Source organism: Pongo pygmaeus, chromosome 23 (assembly GCF_028885625.2).
Source record: "Pongo pygmaeus isolate AG05252 chromosome 23, NHGRI_mPonPyg2-v2.0_pri, whole genome shotgun sequence".
In the NCBI taxonomy this organism is placed as follows: Eukaryota; Metazoa; Chordata; class Mammalia; order Primates; family Hominidae; genus Pongo; species Pongo pygmaeus.
Window position 1 is genome coordinate 29020603 of NC_085931.1, and position 21925 is coordinate 29042527.

Genomic DNA, 21925 nt, shown 5'->3' on the forward strand with positions numbered 1-21925 from the left:
TATTGCTCTGTATTTATTAATAATTAAGAACACAGAAGAGGCAAGAAATCTGTGACAGATATGAAAGGCAAAAGTAATCAGACTGGGAGAAATAACTGTATACGGAGGCCAAAAATGGAAAAAGATGGCATAACTCTTTTTTTTTTTTTTTTTTTTTTTTTGAGGCTCTGTCACCCAGGCTAGAGTGCAGTTGTGCCATCACAGATCACGGCAACTCTACCTCCCAGGCTCAGGTGATCCTCCCACCTCAGCCTCCCCAGTAGCTAGGACTACAAGCACACGCCACCATACCCAGCTAATTTTTGTATTTTTTGTAGAGACGGGGTTTCACCACATTGGGCATGTTGCCCAAGCTGGTCTTGAACTCCTAGGCTCCAGTGATCCGCCCACCTTGGCCTCCCAAAGTGCTGGGATTACAGGCGTGCACCATCGCACCTGGCTGGGGTAACTTTTTTCCCCAACATTAATTCCTTTCCCTAGTTCTGTAAGTGGTACCGCATCCTTATCTAAATCAGAAATCCTTACAAAAGAGAAAGTCTGTTCATGTTTGAAAGATAAAAGAAGAAAAATTCCTCTCTGGATTACTGTAATGAGTAGACAGAATAATCTGAGGTAAAGACAAGTGAATTGATACACGGAAATCAAACAGTCTTAGGAAAGTAACTAGAGGAGGTAAAGGTAGAGCAGATGAACTGAAGAATAAGGATGTTGTTATAGGCTGAACTGTGCCCCCGCAAAACACACAAAATTAATATGTTGAAGCCCTAACCCCAAAACCTCAAATGTGACTGCACCTGGAGACAGGATAATGAAGTTAAAGAGGTAATTAAGGTAAGATGAAGTCATTAGGGTGGGCCCTAATCCAACGCGACTGGTGTTCTTGTAAGAGGAGGAGATGAGGACACACACACAGAGGGACGAACCAGTGAAGACACAGAGAAGGCAGCCATCTGCAAGACAAAAAAGATATCTCAGGAGAAAGTAAATCTGCTAACACCCCCATCTCAGTCTGGCCTCCAGATTTGAGAAAATAAATTTCTGTGGTTTAAGCCATCCAGTCTGTGGTATTTTGTTATGACATCCCCAGCAAAATAAAATAAACGTACAAAGCCATACTGGGGCAGCTAATCCAGAGAGGTGATAACTGAATCCTGAGGTCAGGTAGCATCAGTCAGCAAGAAACTAAGTATACAAACACATGGAATCTCTCCCAGTACAATTCTAAAGGCAGGAAACAGGAAGACATGCAAATGGCAAGAGTATTTAATTTCCTTCCTACCACATAAGCTACAATGTTAAATGTGGTGATGACCCCAGGCTTGGGAGTAAAGACCTTGCCTCACCACCGGCCTTGTGGCCTTGTCAAAATAGATCCCCAATAAATATTTACTGAGCAAATGAATGCATGGCCTTGGCCAAGACACTTAAGCTTTCTCATCTCTAAAATGAAGATACTAGTTCTCACAGGGCTACAGTGAGGATAAAATGAAATCATGCCTGTAAATCACAAAGCAAAGACTTCAATATTCCTTCTTGTTAATCACACCTATTATCATTAACAGGGGGGCCCAATCTGAAATGGAAGGAAGAATCTGCATAAAGCCAAAGCAAAAATGAAGACAGTAGGTAATCCTGGCCTAGAAAAGTCTAATACACACAAGAGGGGCTAAGAGCCTAAATTACGATGACAGAAAAGGATCTGATGTAATTTTTACAATTTGCCTTCATAAGCTTTATTACAAACACTTGATCTTATGTTTACTAGAAGTTTTAAAGTTCTTTTTCTATAAATGTAAGAAGTAAAATATGAGAGCATTACTCCTTGGACTGTAGGATAAATTAATTTATCAACTCCATCGAATCTAGAAACAAATACCTGTTACTGAATGAAGAAAGATGGCAGAATTAGAATGAATGGATCTAGGCACTGATCATCAGAGGCTTCTAACATCATTTGAAGAGGGACAATCAGAAACTATGTGTTTCCTGATGGGTGGACACACCACCACCTATGAAGGAGTCTTGTATTTTGGTTGTTTTGTTTTCAAAATAGGGGGACAGGGGACCTGAATCTGTCCCATAAGGCTCCAATGCCATTTACAATAAATACAGAGAATAAAGGGTGATGGGCAAAAACATCATGGAGATATTGCGATATAAAAAATCCACATACTCAGAACTCTACAGCTCATATGACCAGCTTCCACAAAAATTAAACTACAAGAATCAGGATAAACCCATAGATTTTAAAAAAGAAGATTTAAGAGAGACATCAGCCAATTATATATGGACCTACATGAGTCCTGATCCAAATATAAAAATAGACAGTAAATAAAACAAAAATATTTATAAGACTGTTAGAAATTTAAATACTTATTGAATAAGTTATGATTTAAGGAATGATTATCAGTTATTTCAAGGACTGATAATGGTATTATGATTATATTTTTAAAACAATCCTCTGGCCGGGTGCGGTGGCTCATGCCTGTAATACCAGCACTTTGGGAGGCTGAGGCGGGCGGATCACGAGGTCAGGAGATCGAGACCATCCTTGCTAACACGGTGAAACTCTGTCTCTACTAAAAATACAAAAAAACTAGGTGGGCTTGGTGATGGGCACCTGTAGTCCTAGCTACTTGGGAGGCTGAGGCAGGAGAATGGCATCAACCCAGGAGGTGAAGCTTGCAGTTAGCCGAGATCGTGCCATTGCACTCCAGTCTGGGTGACAGAGCAAGACTCCATCTCAAAAAAAAAAAAAATCCTTCTCCTAGGCCCGGTGTGGTGGCTCATGCCTGTAATCCCAACACTTTGGGAGGCCGAGGCACGCAGATCATGAGGTCAGGAGTTCGAGACCAGCCTGACCAACATGGTGAAACCCCATCTTTACTAAAAATACAAAAATTAGCCAGGCATGGTGGCGCATGCCTGTAATCCCAGCTACTCAGGAGGCTGAGGCAGGAGAATCACTTGAACCTGGGAGGCGAAGGTTGTGGTGAGCCAAGATCGGGCCATTGCACTTCAGCCTGTGTGACTAAGACTCCGTCTCAAAAAAAAAAAAAAAAAAAAAAAAAGAATCTTTCTCTTTCCAAGATAATAAAGTATTTATGGATGAAATGATATGATGTGCAGAATCTGCTTCAAAATAATGAGGGAACAGTGGGTATCAGGAGTTACAACTGGCTGTGAGTTGATAACGGTGATGAGCGTATTGGGTTGAAATATCAATCCATCTACTTTTGTATGTCTAAAATTTCCTATAATTAGATGGAACACTGTAAACACCAATGCATCCTGCCTATTCAAACAAAAAAGCAGTTGAAGTCTCAGACTGAATGTCACCAATACCTGTGCTAATCTTGGATTTGTTCTCCACGGTGGTCATGGCAGGGGCAGATGCTGAAGGTGCTGCAGATGGGCAGGTGCTTTTCTTTCCTTTAACACCATTAGTCACCGTTACCCCTCCGGCCATTCCAGCTAAAAGGTCATCACTGCTCTTGGTCTAGAAGCAACAGAAAATAAAAACAAATTTACTAGATCAAGCAAGATTAGATATTTTGGGACTCAACAAAGCTCATGACTTTTATACTAAGTTCAAGAGCCCTATTACCAAAACTATCTGACAGGTAGTAAGCAGCACACCATACTGTGCTACAGAAACAGAACTTCTTTATAGGTTTATAAACAATCACTTACTTCTTTTTAAAATAATAAAATCGTACATGTAATCAAAGACTTTATGGAAGCCTGCTATGTGTCCACATATGCCAGATTCAGATGATGGGGGATAGCACATGATATCTTGGGAAAGTCCTATAATGCCACAGGAAGTGTCATCTTGCAATTTCTAGAAAGAAATATCATTGAGAGTCAAATAATCTTCACTGCTCTAAAGTGATTCCATGATGAGGCCAGTATCTAAAAGAATTTATTCTGAAATTTATCTTTTTTACCTTATAATTCTGTAGTAATCAAATTTTAGTCACAATTGAAAGGAGATATTTTCTAAAACATGCATAATATATTAATAAAAAACTAGAGACTTTACAGTTTGAGAAAGGGTTCTGCTGTCTAAATGATCGTTATTACGTGAGAAAGACTATGCACTATTTATATTTTATAAAGGCAATTTAAAAACCATGAGCCTTAAAAAAACACTATGGATAATAAATCGGCTGTAAATTTATTATTCTAAAAAGTAGTGAAGAAACGTTTTTACTTCTCCTAGAAATGAAGGGAACACAGAGCAGTTAAAGATATGTGGGGGAAAAAAAGAGAAAAACTACTTTTTAACAAAAGAACCCAAAAGTTTTCTCTCTTTGGCATGAGTTAGCCAACTGATTTACACTATCTTCTATCTGGAACCATGCCCTCTCTCGGATAATCAAACTGAATTCATTTCTACTAGTTAAGATACTTCATAAGTAACTAATCTCTAAAGTGTCTTCCAGTTCTAAATGTCAGTGACTCCATATGGAGCATATTTCTGTTATTCAATTATCAAAGTTCTAATACAGTACCATTAGGTTAAAAAGAGGCAGAAAAGGCTGGGCACAGTGTCTCATGCTTGTAATCTTAGCATTCTGGGAGGCCGAGGTGGATCACTTGAGCCCAGGAGTTCAACACCAGCCTGGGCAACATAGGGAGATTCCATTTCTACAAAAAATTTAAAAACTAATTACCTGGGCAAAGTGGCACATGCCTGTAGTCCCAGTTATTGGGAAGGTTGAAGTGAGAGGATCGCTTGAGCCCAGGAGGTCAAAGCTGCACTGAGCTGTGATCACGCCACTGTACTCCAGCCTAGGCAACAGAGTGAGACCCTGTCCCCACCCGCCGCCCAAAAAAAGAGGCAGAAAAAGGAATAAATATTTTCAATGAATTAAACAGAATTCAACTCTGGTAATTAAGGGCTGTTACATTATGAAATCTAGAATACATAAAAAGAGAGGGAAATACTGCATTAATTTCAAGGACTGTTCATATTCTTTTTTTTTTTTTTTTTTTTGAGACAAAGTCTCACTCTGTCACTGAGGCTGGAGTGCACTGGCATGATCTCGGCTCACTGCAATCTCCACCTCCCGGGTACAAGTGATTCTCCCACTTCAGCCTCCTGAGTTGCTAGGACTACAGGCATGCGCCACCACGCTCAGCTAATTTTTATATTCTTAGTAGAGATGGGGTATTGCCATGTTGGCCAAGCTGGTCTCGAACTCCTGGCCTTCAAGTGATCTGCCCACCTCGGCCTCCCAAACTGCTGGGATTACAAGTGTGAGCCACCATGCCTGGGCCTGTTCATACTTTTAAGACTTGTTTCTGTTCACAAAAACTGGCCATCAACTATGATGCCGAAGTCACACAATGAAAGTCATGCCACTTTCCTGCCAATTTGTCCCTCCTCTATTAGCCAGTAAATAAACTCAACACATTCTTATATTTTCAGTTTTGTTTTGTATCCTGCTAATAAAAGTAAAATTATCTTTGAACTAATCTTTCTTCCTCCATAAGTTAAATTCTTCCATTTGATAATAATTACATTGAAAACCACCCTACATTGTCATGTCAAAGTGGACTACTCATCACACTTCTCTGGTTACAATTTGCCTTTGGCTAATGACAAAGTTAAATATACATAAGGGCACCAAATCATAAACTTTGCACTTATAATAATTAAGACAGTATAGCGCTGGAACAAGAATAAACTAGTGAAACAGAGTCCATAAGGAAACTGCATATTTATAGACACTTGATTTATAACCAAGGCAGCAAGGGAGAAAACAAGAGTTTTGCAGAAAATGGTGCTAGGTCAAGTGCATACACCAAGGGGGCAAAAATAAATGCTGAGACCTATTTCACACCGTATCAAACATAAAGTCCAAGGTTTTCTAACTATGATTTTAAATCTAAAATTGTAAAACAAAGACTTGATCGATGTGACTACATAAAAATTAAAATCTTAAAAATAAAAAATCCTTTTAATTAAAAAAAGTTAAAATGTTTTGTACGACCAAAAAACCATCATAAATAGAATTTTAAAACGTAAAAAACTGGGAAAGTCTATTTGCAATATCTCACAAACAAATGGTTAAGGTCCCTAACACAGAATGCTTTAAAATTGAGGGGGAAAAGACCAAAAAAAGACAGAAAAATGAACAAAATGAATGAATCACACCATCAGTTTACACACACATACACAGAGAGAGAGAGAGAGAGAATGATGATCAACCTAACTCATAATGAGAGAAATGCAAATTAAGCAGCACTTGTCACCTGACAGATTGGTACACATGCTCTTTTGGGAGGAATATGGGGAAACAGGCACTCTCCTTAGTTGCTGACGGGATGCACCTTGACATAAGCCTTATGAAAGGAATCATGCAATATCTAACAAAGTTACACATGTATTTACCTTCTCCCCAGCAACTTCACTTCTAGGAATTTAACCTGAAGATACACCTCCAATAATACAAAAATACATATGCACATGGCTAATTATTCACTGCAGCATTGTTTTTTATTGCAAAATACTGGTACGCCTTAAATGCCTATATATATGCAGGAAAGCATATGAAGTACACTTTAGTGAATACAATGAGGTATTAAACAGCAACAAAAAATAAGAAAGACTGCTACCAATTGGTATGGAGAGAGATTTCTAGAGTACATTAAGTGAAAAGATTAACAGAGTGCAAAAGAATATATTTTGCCACCTTGTGTAAAAAAGGAAGTAAAAAATGTGTATTTGCTCATTTGTGCAAAAAGAAACATGAGAAGAATAAACAAAAACTAAATTGCCTGTTAACCTCTGGGATGGGTGGGAACTGCGTAAGAGGGAACAGGGGAGGGGAGGGGCACTTTTCTGAACATATCTTCTCATATAGTTCTGACTCGTGGAGCCATGTTAGTGTTTCATATGCTGAAAATAAACAAATAAATAAAATTTAAATAAAGATAGGAGAAACCTAAAATGGAATAGGATAGGAACAAACAGACTAACCGTATTTCAAATGAACAACACGACCCAAGTATTTTTTCAACACGGTAGTATTTTGACCATAAATCCTCAAACTCTCAAGCCAAAGACAAAAGTATGCAAATATTGAACTTCAGGCCGGTCCCAGTGGCTCATGCCTGTAATCCCAGCACTTTGGGAGGACGAGGTGGGTAGATCATGAGGTCAGGAGTTCAAGACCAGCCTGGCCAACACAGTGAAACCCCATCTCTACTAAAAATACAAAAAATTAGCCGGGCATGGTGGCACATGCCTGTAATCCCAGCTACTTGGAAGGCTGAGGCATGAAAATCGCTTGAACCCAGGAGGCAGAGGTTGCACTGAGCCGAGATGGTGCCACAGCCTGGGCGACAGGGCGAGACTCCGTCTCCAAAAAAATAAAAATAAAAATTAAAAAAACCCAAAAAACAAAAGAAAAGAAAACTATAGAGACTCTAGCAAGCAAAGAGGTAGTCCTCCATCACTGGGAGGCCCAAGCAGAACAGCCTATGAAGGAGGGGGCATAGCAGAGCTTTACCTTGAACACCTCAACTCATCAGGTGTCTTGATCTGTTGAGTTAGCACACAAAATGAAGTGGCAACATCTGCTGGCTTAACACTCAGGGATTACTACCTTCCTTGCGTGCCATTTGGAAACAGATATTTTTGTTTGTTTGTTTGTTTGTTTTGAAATGGGGTCTCACTCTGTCACCCAGGTTGGAGCACAGTGGTGCAATCACAACTCACTGCAGCCTCAATCTGCTAGACTCAAGGGATCCTCCCACCTCAGCCTCCTGAGTAGCTGGGATCACAGGCGAGTGCCACCATGCCTAATTTTTTTTTTTTTTTTAATTTTTAGTAGAGATGAGGTCTCACTATGTTGCCCAGGATGGTCTTGAACTCCTGGTCTTGAACTCAAGCAGTCCTCCCTCCTTGGCCTCCCAAAGTGCTGGGATTACAGGTGTGAGCCACTACACCCAGCCTGGAAGTAAAAAAATGAATCTCTGTAACTGAAGTCCCAAATAGGAAACCCTGAGCTTTTGAGGATACATAATTTTTTCATCTCCTCCAATTTAAAGTGGCAAATGAGGATGGTCATGGTGGCTCTGGCCTGTAATCCCAGCACTTTGGGAGGCCAAGGTCAGGAGTTCGAAACCAGCCTGGTCAACATGGTGAAACCCCCATCTCTACCAAAAAATTTAAAAATTAGCTGGGTGTGGTGGCGCTTGCCTGTGATCCCAGCTACTCAGGAGGCTGAGGCAGGTGAATCACTTGAACCTAGGAGGCAGAGGCTGCAGTGAGCCGAGATTGTGCCACTGAACTCCAGCCTGGGCAACAGAGTGAGATTCCATCTCAAAAAATAAATAAATAAAGTGGCAAATGAGAGAGGAAGCAGGTTTTGGAAGTGTGTAGATGCCTCAAAGGTCAGCATTTGATCTTACTGCCTATGAGTTCCCAGTAAAAGCAAAACATGTGAAAGGACTCTGAGGCACAAAAATACAGTTGGATGGTCCTGGGCAGGCAAGAGGAAAGTTGAGTAAATGTGTGTCTAAAACGTGCATTTCTAGGCTGGGCACAGTGGCTTACACATATAATCCTAGCACTTTAGGAGACCGAGGCAGGAGAATCACTTGAGCCCAGGAGTGTGAGATCAGCTTGGGCAACATAGTGAGACCCTGTCTCTACAAAAATAAAAATTAGCTGTGGTGATGAGTACCTGTAGTCCCAACTACTCAGGATGCTGAGGCAGGAAAATCACTTGAGCTCAGGAGGTGGAGGCTGCAGTGAGCTGTGATTGCACCATTGTTGCCCTCCAGCCTGGGCAACAGAGCAAGATGTGTTTCTAAAATAATAATAATAATAATAATAATAATAATAATATAATAAAATGTGCATTTCTAACTTCATTTCAAAGTTAAGGCCAGGTGCAGTGGCTCATGCCTGTAATCCCAGCATTTGGGAGGCCGAGGCAAGAGGATCACTTGAGCCCGGGAATTTGAGACCAGCCTGTGCAAAATAGTGAGACCCTGTCTCTAAATAAAAATAAAATAAAAAGTAAACAAAGTCAAATTTTTTTAAAAAATGGGAACAAAGGCCGGGCACAGTGGCTCATGCCTATAATCCTAGCACTTTGGGAGGCTGAGGCTGGTGGATCATGAGGTCAGGAGTGCAAGACCAGCCTGGCCAAGATGGTGAAACCCCGTCTCTACTAAAAATACAAAAAATTAGCCAGACGTGATGGCACGTGCCTATAATCCCAGCTACTGCAGAGGCTGAGGCAGAGAATAGCTTAAACCTGGAGGGGCAGAGGTTGCAGTGAGCCGAGATCATGCCACTGCACTCCAGCCTGGGCAACAGAGTGAGACTCCGTCTCAAAAAAAAAAAAAAAACAGAACAGAAACGTTTAACTGCATACCTCTAGGCCTAACAGAGTAGGGGTTAGCACAGGCGCAACCAGGTTGCATATCTATATACAATCTGCCCTGGCAGGAAGGACATCCTTTTCTTCCAGGCTTAACCACTCTAGGTGACCCAGATTATTTTAAATTATAGTGTCAACAATTTAAAGCAGGTTTTACTGTAAGGCACAATCTCAATAATCAATAGGGCAATATAATAAACACATAAAAGCTCAGGGAGAAAACAAGACTCTTGAATGGGCCTGGAAGTTTTGCCATGTCCCCCAAAGTACGCTCAGTTGCATCCTTCAGAACCTTTCAACACATACACATATACCTCCCTCATCCTTTTGTGAAGAGTGTCTATTAATCACTAATTAAGAGGATTTAGAGAAAATTTATAAACGGACAAACTTTGCTACCAAGGACTGACACATTTACTTTTCTAGCTCATCAGTTTATGTCCTAGAAAAACTCCAGATCCACATTGACCAGCTGTTTCCTATTTTTCATTTTACGATGGTGTTTCCACTTTCACCTGCAAAGTGAGTAATAGTAATACCGACTACAGTAATTTAAGTAAACCATTTAGAGTAATTTTGTCTTTAGTACTTTATTTACACTAAGAAAGCTGCCAACGATTCAAGCTGCACTCACTGGTGAAACCCTATGCTATATATGTAATTAATTTATTTCCTCAATTCTTACCTTCCTCCACCCCCTCCATTGGAAAATAAACTCTTAAGAATGCAAAAGCTTTCGTGTGTTTTTGTTCAATACTTAGAGCAGTGCCTGGTATCTAACAGTCAATATCTGCTAACTTTGATGAATGAATGGTATATTTATATTATGCAATATTACTATGCAGCCATGAAACACAACGAGTTAGAGGGTTACCAGCTAATTTAATGGAATTTCCAGAAGTATGAAGTCAAGAAAACAAGAAGAAAACTGTCAAAAATATCATCCCGCTTTTTTTTCCCTTGAAATGGAGTCTTCCTCTGACACCCAGGCTACAGTATAGTGCTGCCATCATGACTCACTGCAACCTCAGACTTCTGGGCTCAGGGAATCCTTCCACCTCAGCCTCCCAAGTAGCTGGGACTACAGGTGTGTGCCACAACGCCCAGCTAATTTACTTTAAATTATTTTTTGTAGAGACAGGGTCTCCCTATGTTGCCCAGGCTGGTCTCAAACTACTAGGCTCAAGAGATCCTCCCACCTCAACTTCCCAAAGTGTTGGGATTACAGGTGTGAGCCACTGTGCCCAGCCTAATCCCACTTTTTAAAAAGTATACCCCCAAATCCATACACTGGTGAGGAAGTGGAGAACGTGGAATCCTCATACACAGAATGTAAAATGGTACAGCTCTGGAAAACATTTTAGCAGTTTCTCAAAATGTTTAACATAGCTACTACACGACCCAGCAATTCAACTCCCAGATATACACCTAAGAGAACTGAAAGGATATGTCCACACAAAAATTTGCAGAGGAACTTGTACACACTTGTTCACAGTAGCATTATTCATAATAGCCCAAAGTGGCAAAAATGCTAATATTCATCAACTGATGGACAAATAAAGTATGAACTATCATTCAGCCATATAAGAAATGAAGTGCTAATACATGCTACAACAGGGATAGACCTTGATAACATTTTGCTAAATGAAAAAAGCCAAACAAAAGGTCACATGTTGTATGATTCCATTTACATAAAAATACCTAGACTAGGCAAATCCATAGAGACACAAAGATCAGTGACTGCCCAGAGCCAGAGGGAGTGGTGAATGTGAAATGACTACTAATGAGTACAGACTTCTTTTTGAGGTATTGAACATGTTATGGAATCAGATGGTGGTGATCAATGCATAACTTTGTGAATATACCAAAAACCACATGAAAGGTACACTTTAAAAGCCTGAATTTTAAGGTATGTGAATTATATCTCCATAAACCTACGATTTTGTTAATATACGCTTATTTGCAAATGAATACATGGATAATGAGGAATAATATGAAAGGTTAATGACAACCTTGGTGATAGGGTACAGGAGACTGGGAGAGGAAGATGTGTTGAGGTAGAAGATGACAAAAAATAAAAGACTAAAACAATAATCCAGGGCCAGAGGCCATGAGTTGGGAGATGGAGCAAGACGAATTGTACAAAGAAACGAGCATAAATCATAAAAAGGAGGGAACTAGGGTTGAAAAATCCAGCAAGTAGTTTGTAATGGGGGAGACGAAGCAAACCTAAGTAACTGCAGTGATTCAACGGAATTTGCAGAAAATGCAGAAGGGCGAGAAAAACAATGAAAAGATGGATCAGAAGATTTAAAATTGGCTCTACCCCACCAAAGTTTTAAAAAGCAAGCAAGAAGAAAATTCAGTTGCTCCTGGGCAAGAATTCTTGGGCCCAGTGGGGTAGAACCAAACCATGATAAGGAGACACCAGTGTTTTGTAAGCAAGAGAATATATTAAAGAGAGAAAAGGGGCATTTATTGGGAGAAAAGGTCTCACTGTGATTGTTCTGGAATAAAGTAGCCCCATCAGACTGCCTCAGGAACTCATGGTGGAAGAGGTGCCACTGGAAAATGGCTTAGTCGGGATCTTCCCCAAGAACACTAGAAGAGAGAGAGGAAGAATAGAACAGCTTTAAATTTTAGCAGATATTTCTTTTTCTTACTTAAAATAAACGTTATTGACCTAATATTTTTGAGACTGGGCTCTTGCAATGCTGCCCAAGCTGAACTCAAACTCCTAGGCTCAAGAGATTCTCCCACTTCAGCCTCCTGAAAAGCTGGCACTACAGGTGTGCACCACTGGGCCCAGTATAATGGCAATTTCTTGACAAATCTTGACAATGCCACCAGTATGTTTTTCTTTAGAGACAGAGTCTCTCTTTGTAGCCCAGGCTGGAGAACAGTGGTGTGATCCTAGCTCACTGCAGCCTCAAACACCTGGACTCAGGAGATCCCCCTGCCTCAGCCTCTCAAGTAGCTGAGACTACAGGTGCACACCACCACACCTGGCTAATTTTATTTTATTTTTTTATTATACTTTAAGTTCTAGGGTACATACACCTGGCTAATTATAAAATGTTTATTTGTACAGACAGGGTCTCGTTATGTTGCCCAGGCTGGTCTCGAACTCTCGGCCTCAAGCAATCCTCTCCTCTTCACCTCCCAAAGCCCTGAAATATGCCCACATCCAGCCTGCCACCAGTTTCTTTGCATACTTCTTTCCTAGGCTTGACCAAGACCTTTACTTTCTTCTGTGTACAGCTCAGCATTAAAAAAAAAAAAAAAAAAGTTTAGGCTGGGCACAATGGGTCACGCCTGTAATCCCAACACTTAGGGTGGCCAAGGCGGGAGGTTTGCTTGAACCCAGGAGTTCCACACCAGCCTAGGCAAGATGGCAAGACCACATCTCTCCAAAACAATTTTTGTAAAATTAGCCAGGTGTGCTGGTGCGGGCCTGCAGTCTCAGGTAGTGAGAAGACTAAGGCAAGAGGAACGCTTGAACCCAGGAGTTCAAGGCTGCGGTGAGCTGTGATCACCTCTCCAGCCTGGGTGATAGGGTGAGACCCAGTCTCTGAAAACAATTAAAAATTTAAAAAGTTGAATAATGAGTCTTCTTTTTAGAGGCAATGCATTTTTCCTCTTTAACTTTTTGTTTTCCTTAGGCTATATGCACAATAGACAAAGTTGAAATTTAATCTTAATCTCTTAAACCCTTACTGTCCAAACACATCAAACTCAAAAAAAAAAAACAAAAAAAAAAAACCAAAAAAGGTGAAAGGTGTACAAGAGAAAAAAGGGAAGTAATCTGTGCCAAATGTACATTCCTTCCACAATTTGGGACAAAAATGATGCCTACCTGGTCTCTGGGTGCCAAAATAAGACATCAGAGACACTCCCCTCCTTCAAGAAATAAAATTGGAATCAGACTACTAAGATACAATTAAACAGACTTTGAAAGTTGGTATGCACTACTGGGAGGTGTCTCACAGCTGGCAGGGTCAATTGCAACTAGAATAAAAGCTCCTAAGGGCAGAAACTAAGTGGCTCACTTCCTCTGTAACACTGCCGTGCCCAGCACTGTACCAGCACCCCAGCAGAGTCAACAACTTTCCATCAAGCCACACACTTACGGTCTCATCATCCAGTGGAGGCCGCAGACGAGACATAGTGTGCCAAATCCCAAACGCACAGGGTGCCAGACAAGTTTGCAGGAGGCAGGAGGACTAGGGAAGCCTTCCAGGCAAGGTGATGCCTGAGCTGAGTTGTTTTTCTTTTGAGTTTGGAACATTAATTTAATCAGAGGAAAACAAGGGACATGAAAAGGGCAAGGAAATAAGAAAATGAGCTGAGTTTTGAAGGCAATCATCAGATGAAGTGAGAGAAGAATATTCCAGCAGAGGGAGACAAGGAGACTGCAGAGATTTTAAGGGGCCAAGAGCTGTTCGGTGCAGCTCAGTGAAGCACCTAAACAGAGGTGAGGGAAGGAGAACAGGGGTCAAAGCCCAGTATTGAAGTGTTCTGGATACCAAGCTAAGGAAACCTTATTAGGAAGGTAGTGGGGCTGTTGAAGGGTTTAAATGGGAGAGTGATTTTGAACAGATTAATAGTTTGGAAAGATACAGGCAGAAGTAAACCTCTGGATTTAACCAAAAAATAAAGGACAGAACCACAATGAAGATGTTGGAAAAAATCAGGAAAAACACTGTTAAAAGATATTCACTCTCTTCTCTTATTTACAGATTTCCTTTATGGAATTACCAAATTATTCTTTGAAAATAGAGAACTCAGAAGTGGCTGAGAGCAGTCAGTCAGTCAGTCTTCAGAATGTAAAAACTACTATTCTGAAGAAGTAGATATTACATTATTAATTTCATTTCAAGATGCTTTAAAAATGTGCCTTTTGATACACTGCAGGATTTTTAAGAGTATGTCACAATAACTCTAAATCTTACTTGAAATTAACAGAAGAAGAGCACTATAAATTTTAAAGGCTTCACAGACACAGGGATCATCTGTTATGTTCACTTTGGAACAGATCATAACTGTCCCTCCCCCTCAACATACCCCAAATACATTGTTTAAGGCTACTTTCTTAAGGGTCATGTTATTTCACAGTAAAAGACTGAGGTCACAATGATTTCTGAGCTGAAGGAAAACCCCATGGGGGTTCTTTACCTCGCAGCTAGTCTATTCAATACTAACAATTCCAACCACCAGAAGGAATTTCCCTGCCTAGGCTTATTTGTTGGCACAATACAAAAAAAATCTCCTGGGGCCCGGTGAGGTGGCTAGTATCTGTAATCCCAGCACTTTGGGAGGCCAAGGCAGGCGGATCACCTGAGGTCGGGAGTTCCAGACCAGCCTGACCAACATGGAGAAACCCTGTCTCTACTAAAAATACAAAATCAGCCAGGGGTGGTGGCACATGCCTGTAATCCCAGCTACCTGGGAGGCTGAGGCAGGAGAATCGCTTGAACCTGGGAGGCGGAGGTTGCAGTGAGCCAAGATCATGCCATTAGACTCCAGCCTGGGCAACAAGAGCAAAACTCTGTCTCAAAACAAAATATCTCCTGACATTTTATATCTAATAAGAAAAGATCTATTTAACAATGATCAGAATAGGAACATCTTTAATGCCACACAAATTTAACAGCTTTCTCAGTGGATTTCTCAGTAGACTGTGACAAATGACCTCAAAATAAACTCATATTTACTCTTAAGAAATATTCTATATTTGAATCTTCTTAACAGCAAAAGCCCCAGGAACTTTTTCCTGAACTCCCTAACAACAGCAGCAAAACAAGAGATTCTCGGTTCTCTTTGTTTTTACAAATCACAGTAACTACCCTTGAATTTACTATTTACGTTTACCATATATCACCATTTACTATCACCATCATTTCATAAGAGATGCTTTATTTTAACACCAAGAAAGCAGAACATTTTTAAAGAAAGGATAGTCCTTCAATTGAATAAATTGAATTGTATAAAAGACTCCCAATATTGTCCTTTTTTTCGTATTTCTGTTCCCTTACTGAGCTGAGCAGTTTGTGTAATACCACACACAGGTTAGTCATGTGATTTAAATATGTATATGATAGTAATTTTGATACTATCACTTAAGTCATTTGAAATATCAGATGCACTGCGTGTCAAGTCAATTATAGAGAACCACTGCTTCAGAGAAATCACATCTGAGGAGGAAACACCGCAGATACACCCCCTAAAAGTTCACCTTTGAAACAGAAATTTTGATACAAACTTCACTTTAACTACAACTGTAATTGTAATTATTACAGTTATTCTCCACTCACTAGATACTGTACTTGACACTCAACGTTATTTGGTTGGCTACCAACGTGCACCAGTGATAAAGCTTTCCTATGGCACAACATTCACTTTCTTACTGAAAATGTCAAGAAAACCCCTACACACCTGCAACCCTTAGGAAGCATTCTCCAGCTATCAAAAAAGTCACTGAGTCGGCTAAGCGACTCTGTGTGGTGTACACTAAATCAAAGGGGAAAAGGTGTTTTTATGGAGGAAAAAAATACTGGATCAGCCATTTATTCATAGAAACAATTTTACCCACAACAATACTTCTCCTTTCACTATACACCCTTCTATATTGGTTTGGTTATTTTACAACATACATGTATATTGTAATAGCTCTTTTTTTGTTTGTTTGTTTATTTTTGAGACAGAGTCTCACTCTGTCGCCCAGGCTGGAGTGCGGTGCAGTGGCGAGACCTCGGTTCACTGCACCCTCCGCCTCCTAAGCAATTCTTCTGCCTCGGCCTCCCGAGTCACTGGGATCACAAGCGTGTGCCACCACGCCTGGCTAATTTTTATATTTTTTGTAGAGACCTGGTTTCACCATGTTGGCCAGGCTGGTATCGAACTCCTGACCTCAGGTGATCTGCCCGCCTCGGCCTCCCAAATTACTGAGATTACAGGCGTGAGCCAGGGTGCTCGGCCTTGTTATGTCTGGTTTTTGTTTTTTTGAGATGGAGCCTCGCTCTGTCGCCTAGGCTGGAGTACAGTGGCGCGAACTCGGCTCACTGCAACCTCCGCCTCCTGGGTTCAAGCGATCCTCCTGCCTCACCCTCCTGAGTAGCTGGGATTACAGGAGCGCAATTTTTGTATTTTTAGTAGAGACAGGGTGTCACCATGTTGGTCAGGCTGGTCTTGAATTCCTGACTTCAGGTGATCTGCCCGCCCCGGCCTCCCAAAGTGTCAGGATTACAGGCATGAGACACCGCGCCTGGCCTGGTTTTTAATTACGAAGAAAAAATTACTATAGTCCCTTTGGTATCACCCACATTGGCAAAATTGCAGTCCCCCTTCACTCCCCGAAGCCACCAGAAATGACTGCTGTTGTCTACAAAGCCTACAGCTCTGATTTCATCTCAAGATGTGTCCTACTGGGTGACAGCAAATGTCATTTTTTAAAGGCTTGTATCTGTTATAAGCTTGGGAAATATTATCAATGGCTTAAGAGGCTCTTTTGACAAAAGAAAACACTGTTCCCTGAAATCACCTGGGCTGTATTCATGGGAATCTTTCCCTCGCCCTTCGGGTACTTCGAACAAATGATCAAGGACATCAACAAATCACGGTTCCCTGCATTTGAATGATCACAGAATTTTTGCGTGTTCTGTAAATGGGCTAAAACTACTGGAAACTGATTTCTTTTCGTCATCTCCAGGGCAGCTTGCCCAACGTGCCATGACTATGATGTCTTAAACTTAACTACTTAAGGTAATACAATTACCAAATTCCTGGAAACGCAAAACGTCCTCAGACAGGTACCGGATTATTCACATCCAACCTGATGCAATTAACCACGTCTCAAAAAGAAAGGAGGTTCCGTCCGCCTGGGGTGCCGGCCACAGCAGAAGCAGCACCCGCAGCAGGCCCAGGGTCCGCCGCCTGGGGCCCCTGCTCCTCCGCGCTGCGCCCTCGGGGCCACCGAACAACGCTGTCCCCGCCCCAGGCAAGGGACCCGGGCGATGGGGCGGTAGCCCCAGCCTCTACCGGAGCACCGGAAAGGCAAGCACGAGGGTCGCACCCGGTCTGTCTGCACACAGACAAGCCGCAAGCGGGATCCCCAAACCAGCTGAACCCCAACATCAACGGACGAAGGCCCGTGGGCCTCGGCGGTGAAGCCTGCGGGTTGTCCCAGGAGCCCCGAAGCCCAGAACGAGGACGGCGCGGGAAGGGAAAGGCGCAGGTGCGGGACACACCGGAGGGGCCCAGGAGCAGGGACGATGCAGGCGCGAGGCCTGCTGGGACGCCCGGGCGCGGCCGTGCGGGCTGCGCTGAAGCGATAAACCAACCCACCAACGAACACTGCGGGAACCCGGCCGCGGCTCTTACCGCGGCACCGCATCGCTCCCTCGCAGGCTCCTCGTTTGAGCTGGGCGGTGAGCTCACCAGGTGGCTCAGCCGAGACCCGTTGAGTCCGGCCTCAGGGAAGCAGCCAACCCCGCGGTGCCGCTTGCCCGACCCGCCCAGCCTCCATCGCTGCCCCCGCCCTTGGCCAGCCCCTTCGCGCCCAGCAGGGCTGCGGCTGTCTGCGCAGGCGCCGTGGCCGTCTGCGCAGGCGCCATGGAGGCCCCGCCTACATTCCTTCACTGCGCAGGCGCCGCTGTCCCCTCCCACCCCCCCCACCCCCTCCCCTTCCCCCATCTCCAGCTCCTGTCAGTCTGAGCACTGGGTCGCGCAGGCGCCCTGCCACTTGGCCGGTCAAGAAAAAAGTAGCCGGCCAGCTGGTGCGCATGCGTTAGGCCTTGGGCTGGAGCCTGGCAAGGCGGGTCCCTTCAGAGGCCCCTCTGGGCCCAGCGGAATGATGCTCAGAGTCCGCTAGTCCCAAAGGTTCTCCTCAGCGTGTTTACCGTGTGCCAAGGACTGTGCTCTGCATGAGCCAGACAGTGGTGAGGAAAACACAAATCCCTGTCCTCGTGGCACTCCCGGTACATAAGGGAACAGACAAAAAAATAGGCGAGCAACATATATATATGTATATGTATATACACACATATATACATATATATGTGTGTATATAGATATGTGTGTGTGTATATATGTATATATATAAAATATTAAAGAAATTCTGGTGGAGTTCGAGTTCCATCGGCCCCCATCCGGGCCACCCTGCCGCCTTAGTGGCTGCTCCTCCCCAGAATGCTGATGCCTAAGAAAAACCGGATTGCCATTTATGAACTCCTTTTTAAAGAGGAAGTCACAGTGGTCAAGAAGGATGTCCACGTGCCTAAGCACCTGGAGCTGGCAGACAAGAATGTGCCTGGCCAGGCGCGGTGGCTTACACCTGTAATCCCACCACTTTGGGAGGCCGAGGCAGGCGGATCACGAGGTCAGGAGTTCAAGACCAGCCTGGCCAAGATGGTGAAACCCCGTGTCTACTAAAAATACAAAAATATTAGCCGGGCACGGTGGCAGACACCTGTAATCCCAGCTAGTCGGGAGGCCGAAGCAGGAGAATTGCTTGAACCCAGGGGGTGGAGGTTGCAGTGAGACGAGATCGCGCCCCTGCACTCCAGCCTGGGCGACAGAGTGAGACTCATCTCAAAAAAAAAAAAAAAAGAATGTGCCCAGCCTTCATGTCGTATAGTCCCGAGGCTACTACGTGAAGGAACAGTTTGCCTGGAGACTTTTCTACTGGTACCTTACCAATGAGGGTATCCAGTATCTCCGTGATTACCTTCATCTGCCCCTGGAGATTGTGCCTGCCACCCTACGCCGCAGCTGTCCAGGGACTGGCAGGCCTCGGTCTAAAGGTCTGGAGGGTGAGCGACCTGCAAGACTCACAAAAGGGGAAGCCGACAGATACCTACAGAGGGCGTGCTGTGCCCCCTGGTGCCGACAAGAAAGCTGAGGCTGGGGCTGGGTCAGCAACCGAATTCCAGTTTAGAGGCAGATGTGGTCGTGGACGCCATCAGCCACCTCAGTAAAATTGGAGAGGATTATTTTGCATTGAATAAACTTACAGCCAAAAAGACTTAAAAAAAAAAGAAAAAAATTGTATTATGTCGCAAATGAACCCGTTGCAATGATCATACAGGTTTTTTCCTTTGATAGTTTGTACTACTTTAATAGTTTTTTATTTTATTATATCATCTTAGTCTCCTAGGAAAACCCCAACTTGGTCGTGATACATGTTTAATCCATTGCTGAATTATTTGCTAATATTTTATTTAGCATTTTTGCATATATGTCCATAAGAAGTTAGTCTATACTTTTGTCTCCTTGTACTATTTATGTCTGGTTTGGTTTTAAGCCTATACTAAATTCACAGTGAGTTGGGGAGAATTCCATTTGCTTCTTTTTCTGAAAGATTATGTAGGCTGGGCACTGTGGCTTACGCTTGTAAAACTAGCACTTTGGGAGGCCGAGGCAGGTGGATTACCTGAGGTCGGGAGTTCAAGAACAGCCAGGACAACACAGTGAAACCCCATCTCTACTAAAAATACAAAAAAATTAGCCGGGTGCACCTGTAATCCCAGCTACTCTGGAGGCTGAGGCAGGAGAATCGCTTGAACCTGGGAGGCGGAGGTTGCAGTGAGTGGAGGTCATGCCACTGCACTCCAGTCTGGGCTACAAAGCGAGACTTCCTGTCAAAAATAAATAAATAATTTTTAAAAATTATGTAGAAGATAAAAACTTTATGTTCTTTTTAATGTTTGCTGTCCATAAAATCATCTGGGCCAGGTGCTTTTCTTTGGTTTTGTTTTTTTGTGAGATTTTTGAGGGGATGGGATACAGTTTTTTTTTTTTTTTGAGACGAAGTCTTGCTCTGTCGCCCAGGCTGGTGTGCAGTGGCACCATCTCGGCTCACTGTCAGCTCCGCCTCCCAGGTTCACGCCATTATCCTGCCTCAGCCTCCTGAGTAGCTGGGATTACAGGCACCCGCCACCAGGCCCGGCTAATTTTTTGTATTTTTAGTAGAGATGGGGTTTCACTGTGTTAGCCAGGATGGTCTCGATCTCCTGACCTTGTGATCTGCCCACCTTGGCCTCCCAAAGTGCTGGGATTACAGGCGTGAGCCACCGCACCCGGCCGGGATACAGATTTTAAAATAAACATTCAATTCCTTTAATGGTTCTAGATCTAGACAAACTTTTCTGTTTCACCCTACTTCCTTTTTATGAAGTTATATTTTTCTTTTGAGACAGAATTTCTCTGTTGCAGTCACGCGATCTTGGCTCACTGCAACCTCCGCCTCCCAGGTTCAAGTGATTCTCCTGCCTCAGCCTCCCAAGTAGGCAGGGTTACAAGCATGTGCCACCACACCCAGCTAATTTTTGTATTTTTAGTAGAGTTGGGGTTTTACTATGTTGGCCAGGCTGGTCTCGAACTCCTGAGGTCATGTGATCTCAGGATGAAAAAAGGCCGGATGAAAATTTTGGAAACATATGGAAGAAACCAAATGGATTTCTAGCTCAACTAAATCGTAATTATTCAGTGTCTATTTTTTGCAAGAAACCATATATTTCATGTCCACAATCAGGGCCACAGTCCCAGCTCTCTTGTGGGTGTTTCCTAAGCAAAATGAAGAAAACAGGCATACAAGTATACAAGTGCATTAAATTAATAAATCTTTTTCTCTCTTTTTTTTTTTTTTTTTTTTTTTTGAGATGGAGATTCTCACTGTCACCCAGGCTGGAGTGCAGTGGCGAGATCTCGGGTCACTGCAAGCTTCGCCTCCTGAGTTCACGCCATTCTCTTGCCTCAGCCTCCAGAGTAGCTGGGACTACAGGCGCCCGCCACCACGCCCGGCTAATTTTTTGTAGTTTTAGTAGAGACGGGGTTTCGCTATGTTGGCCAGGCTGGTCTCCAACTCCTGACCTCGTGATCCGCCCGCCTCCGCCTCCCAAAGTGCCACCGCACCCGGCCTTTCTTTTTAAGACAGAGTCTCGACGGGGCGCGGTGGCTCACGCCTTTAATCCCAGCACTTTGGGAGGCCGAGGCGGGCTGATCACGAGGTCAGGAGATCGAGACCATCCTGGTTAACACGGTGAAACCACGTCTCTACTAAAAATACAAAGAATTAGCCGGGTGTGGTGGCGGGCGCCTGTAGTCCCAGCTACTCCAGAGGCTGAGGCAGGAGAATGGCATGAACCCGGTAGGCGGAGCTTGCGGTGAGCCGAGATCAGGCCACTGGAATCCAGCCTGGGGACAGAGGGAGACTCCGTCTTAAAAAAAAAAAAAAAAAAAAGACAGAGGCTGGCTCTGTTGCCCAGGCTGGAGTGCAGTGGCGTCACAATCCCTGCCCCGCCACTGGGTTCAAGTGATTCTCCTGTCTCAGCCACCCGAGTAGGTGGGACTACAGGTGGGTGCCACCATGTCTGACTAAATTTCTATTTTTACTAGAGACAGGGTTTCACTATGTTGGCCAGGCTGGTCTCCAGCTCCTGATCTCCTGATCCGTCTGCCCTGACCTCCCAAAGTGCTAGGATTATAGGCATAAGACGCCACGCCCGGCCTCTTTTTTTTCT

The 21925-nt window shown here is 43.3% G+C and overlaps 1 protein-coding gene across 1 annotated transcript; it reads right to left on the reverse strand.

Annotated features, from left to right (window-relative positions):
• LOC129023683 (uncharacterized) lies at nucleotides 1-18098 on the reverse strand. The gene is made up of 3 exons (XM_063663366.1): nucleotides 17787-18098; nucleotides 3346-3499; nucleotides 1-950 (listed from the first exon to the last, which is right to left on the reverse strand). The coding sequence occupies exons 1-3, from the start codon at nucleotides 18096-18098 to the stop codon at nucleotides 712-714; spliced, it is 705 nt and encodes a 234-aa protein (XP_063519436.1). The 3' UTR covers nucleotides 1-711.
• Between the last annotated feature and the right edge of the window lie 3827 nt (nucleotides 18099-21925).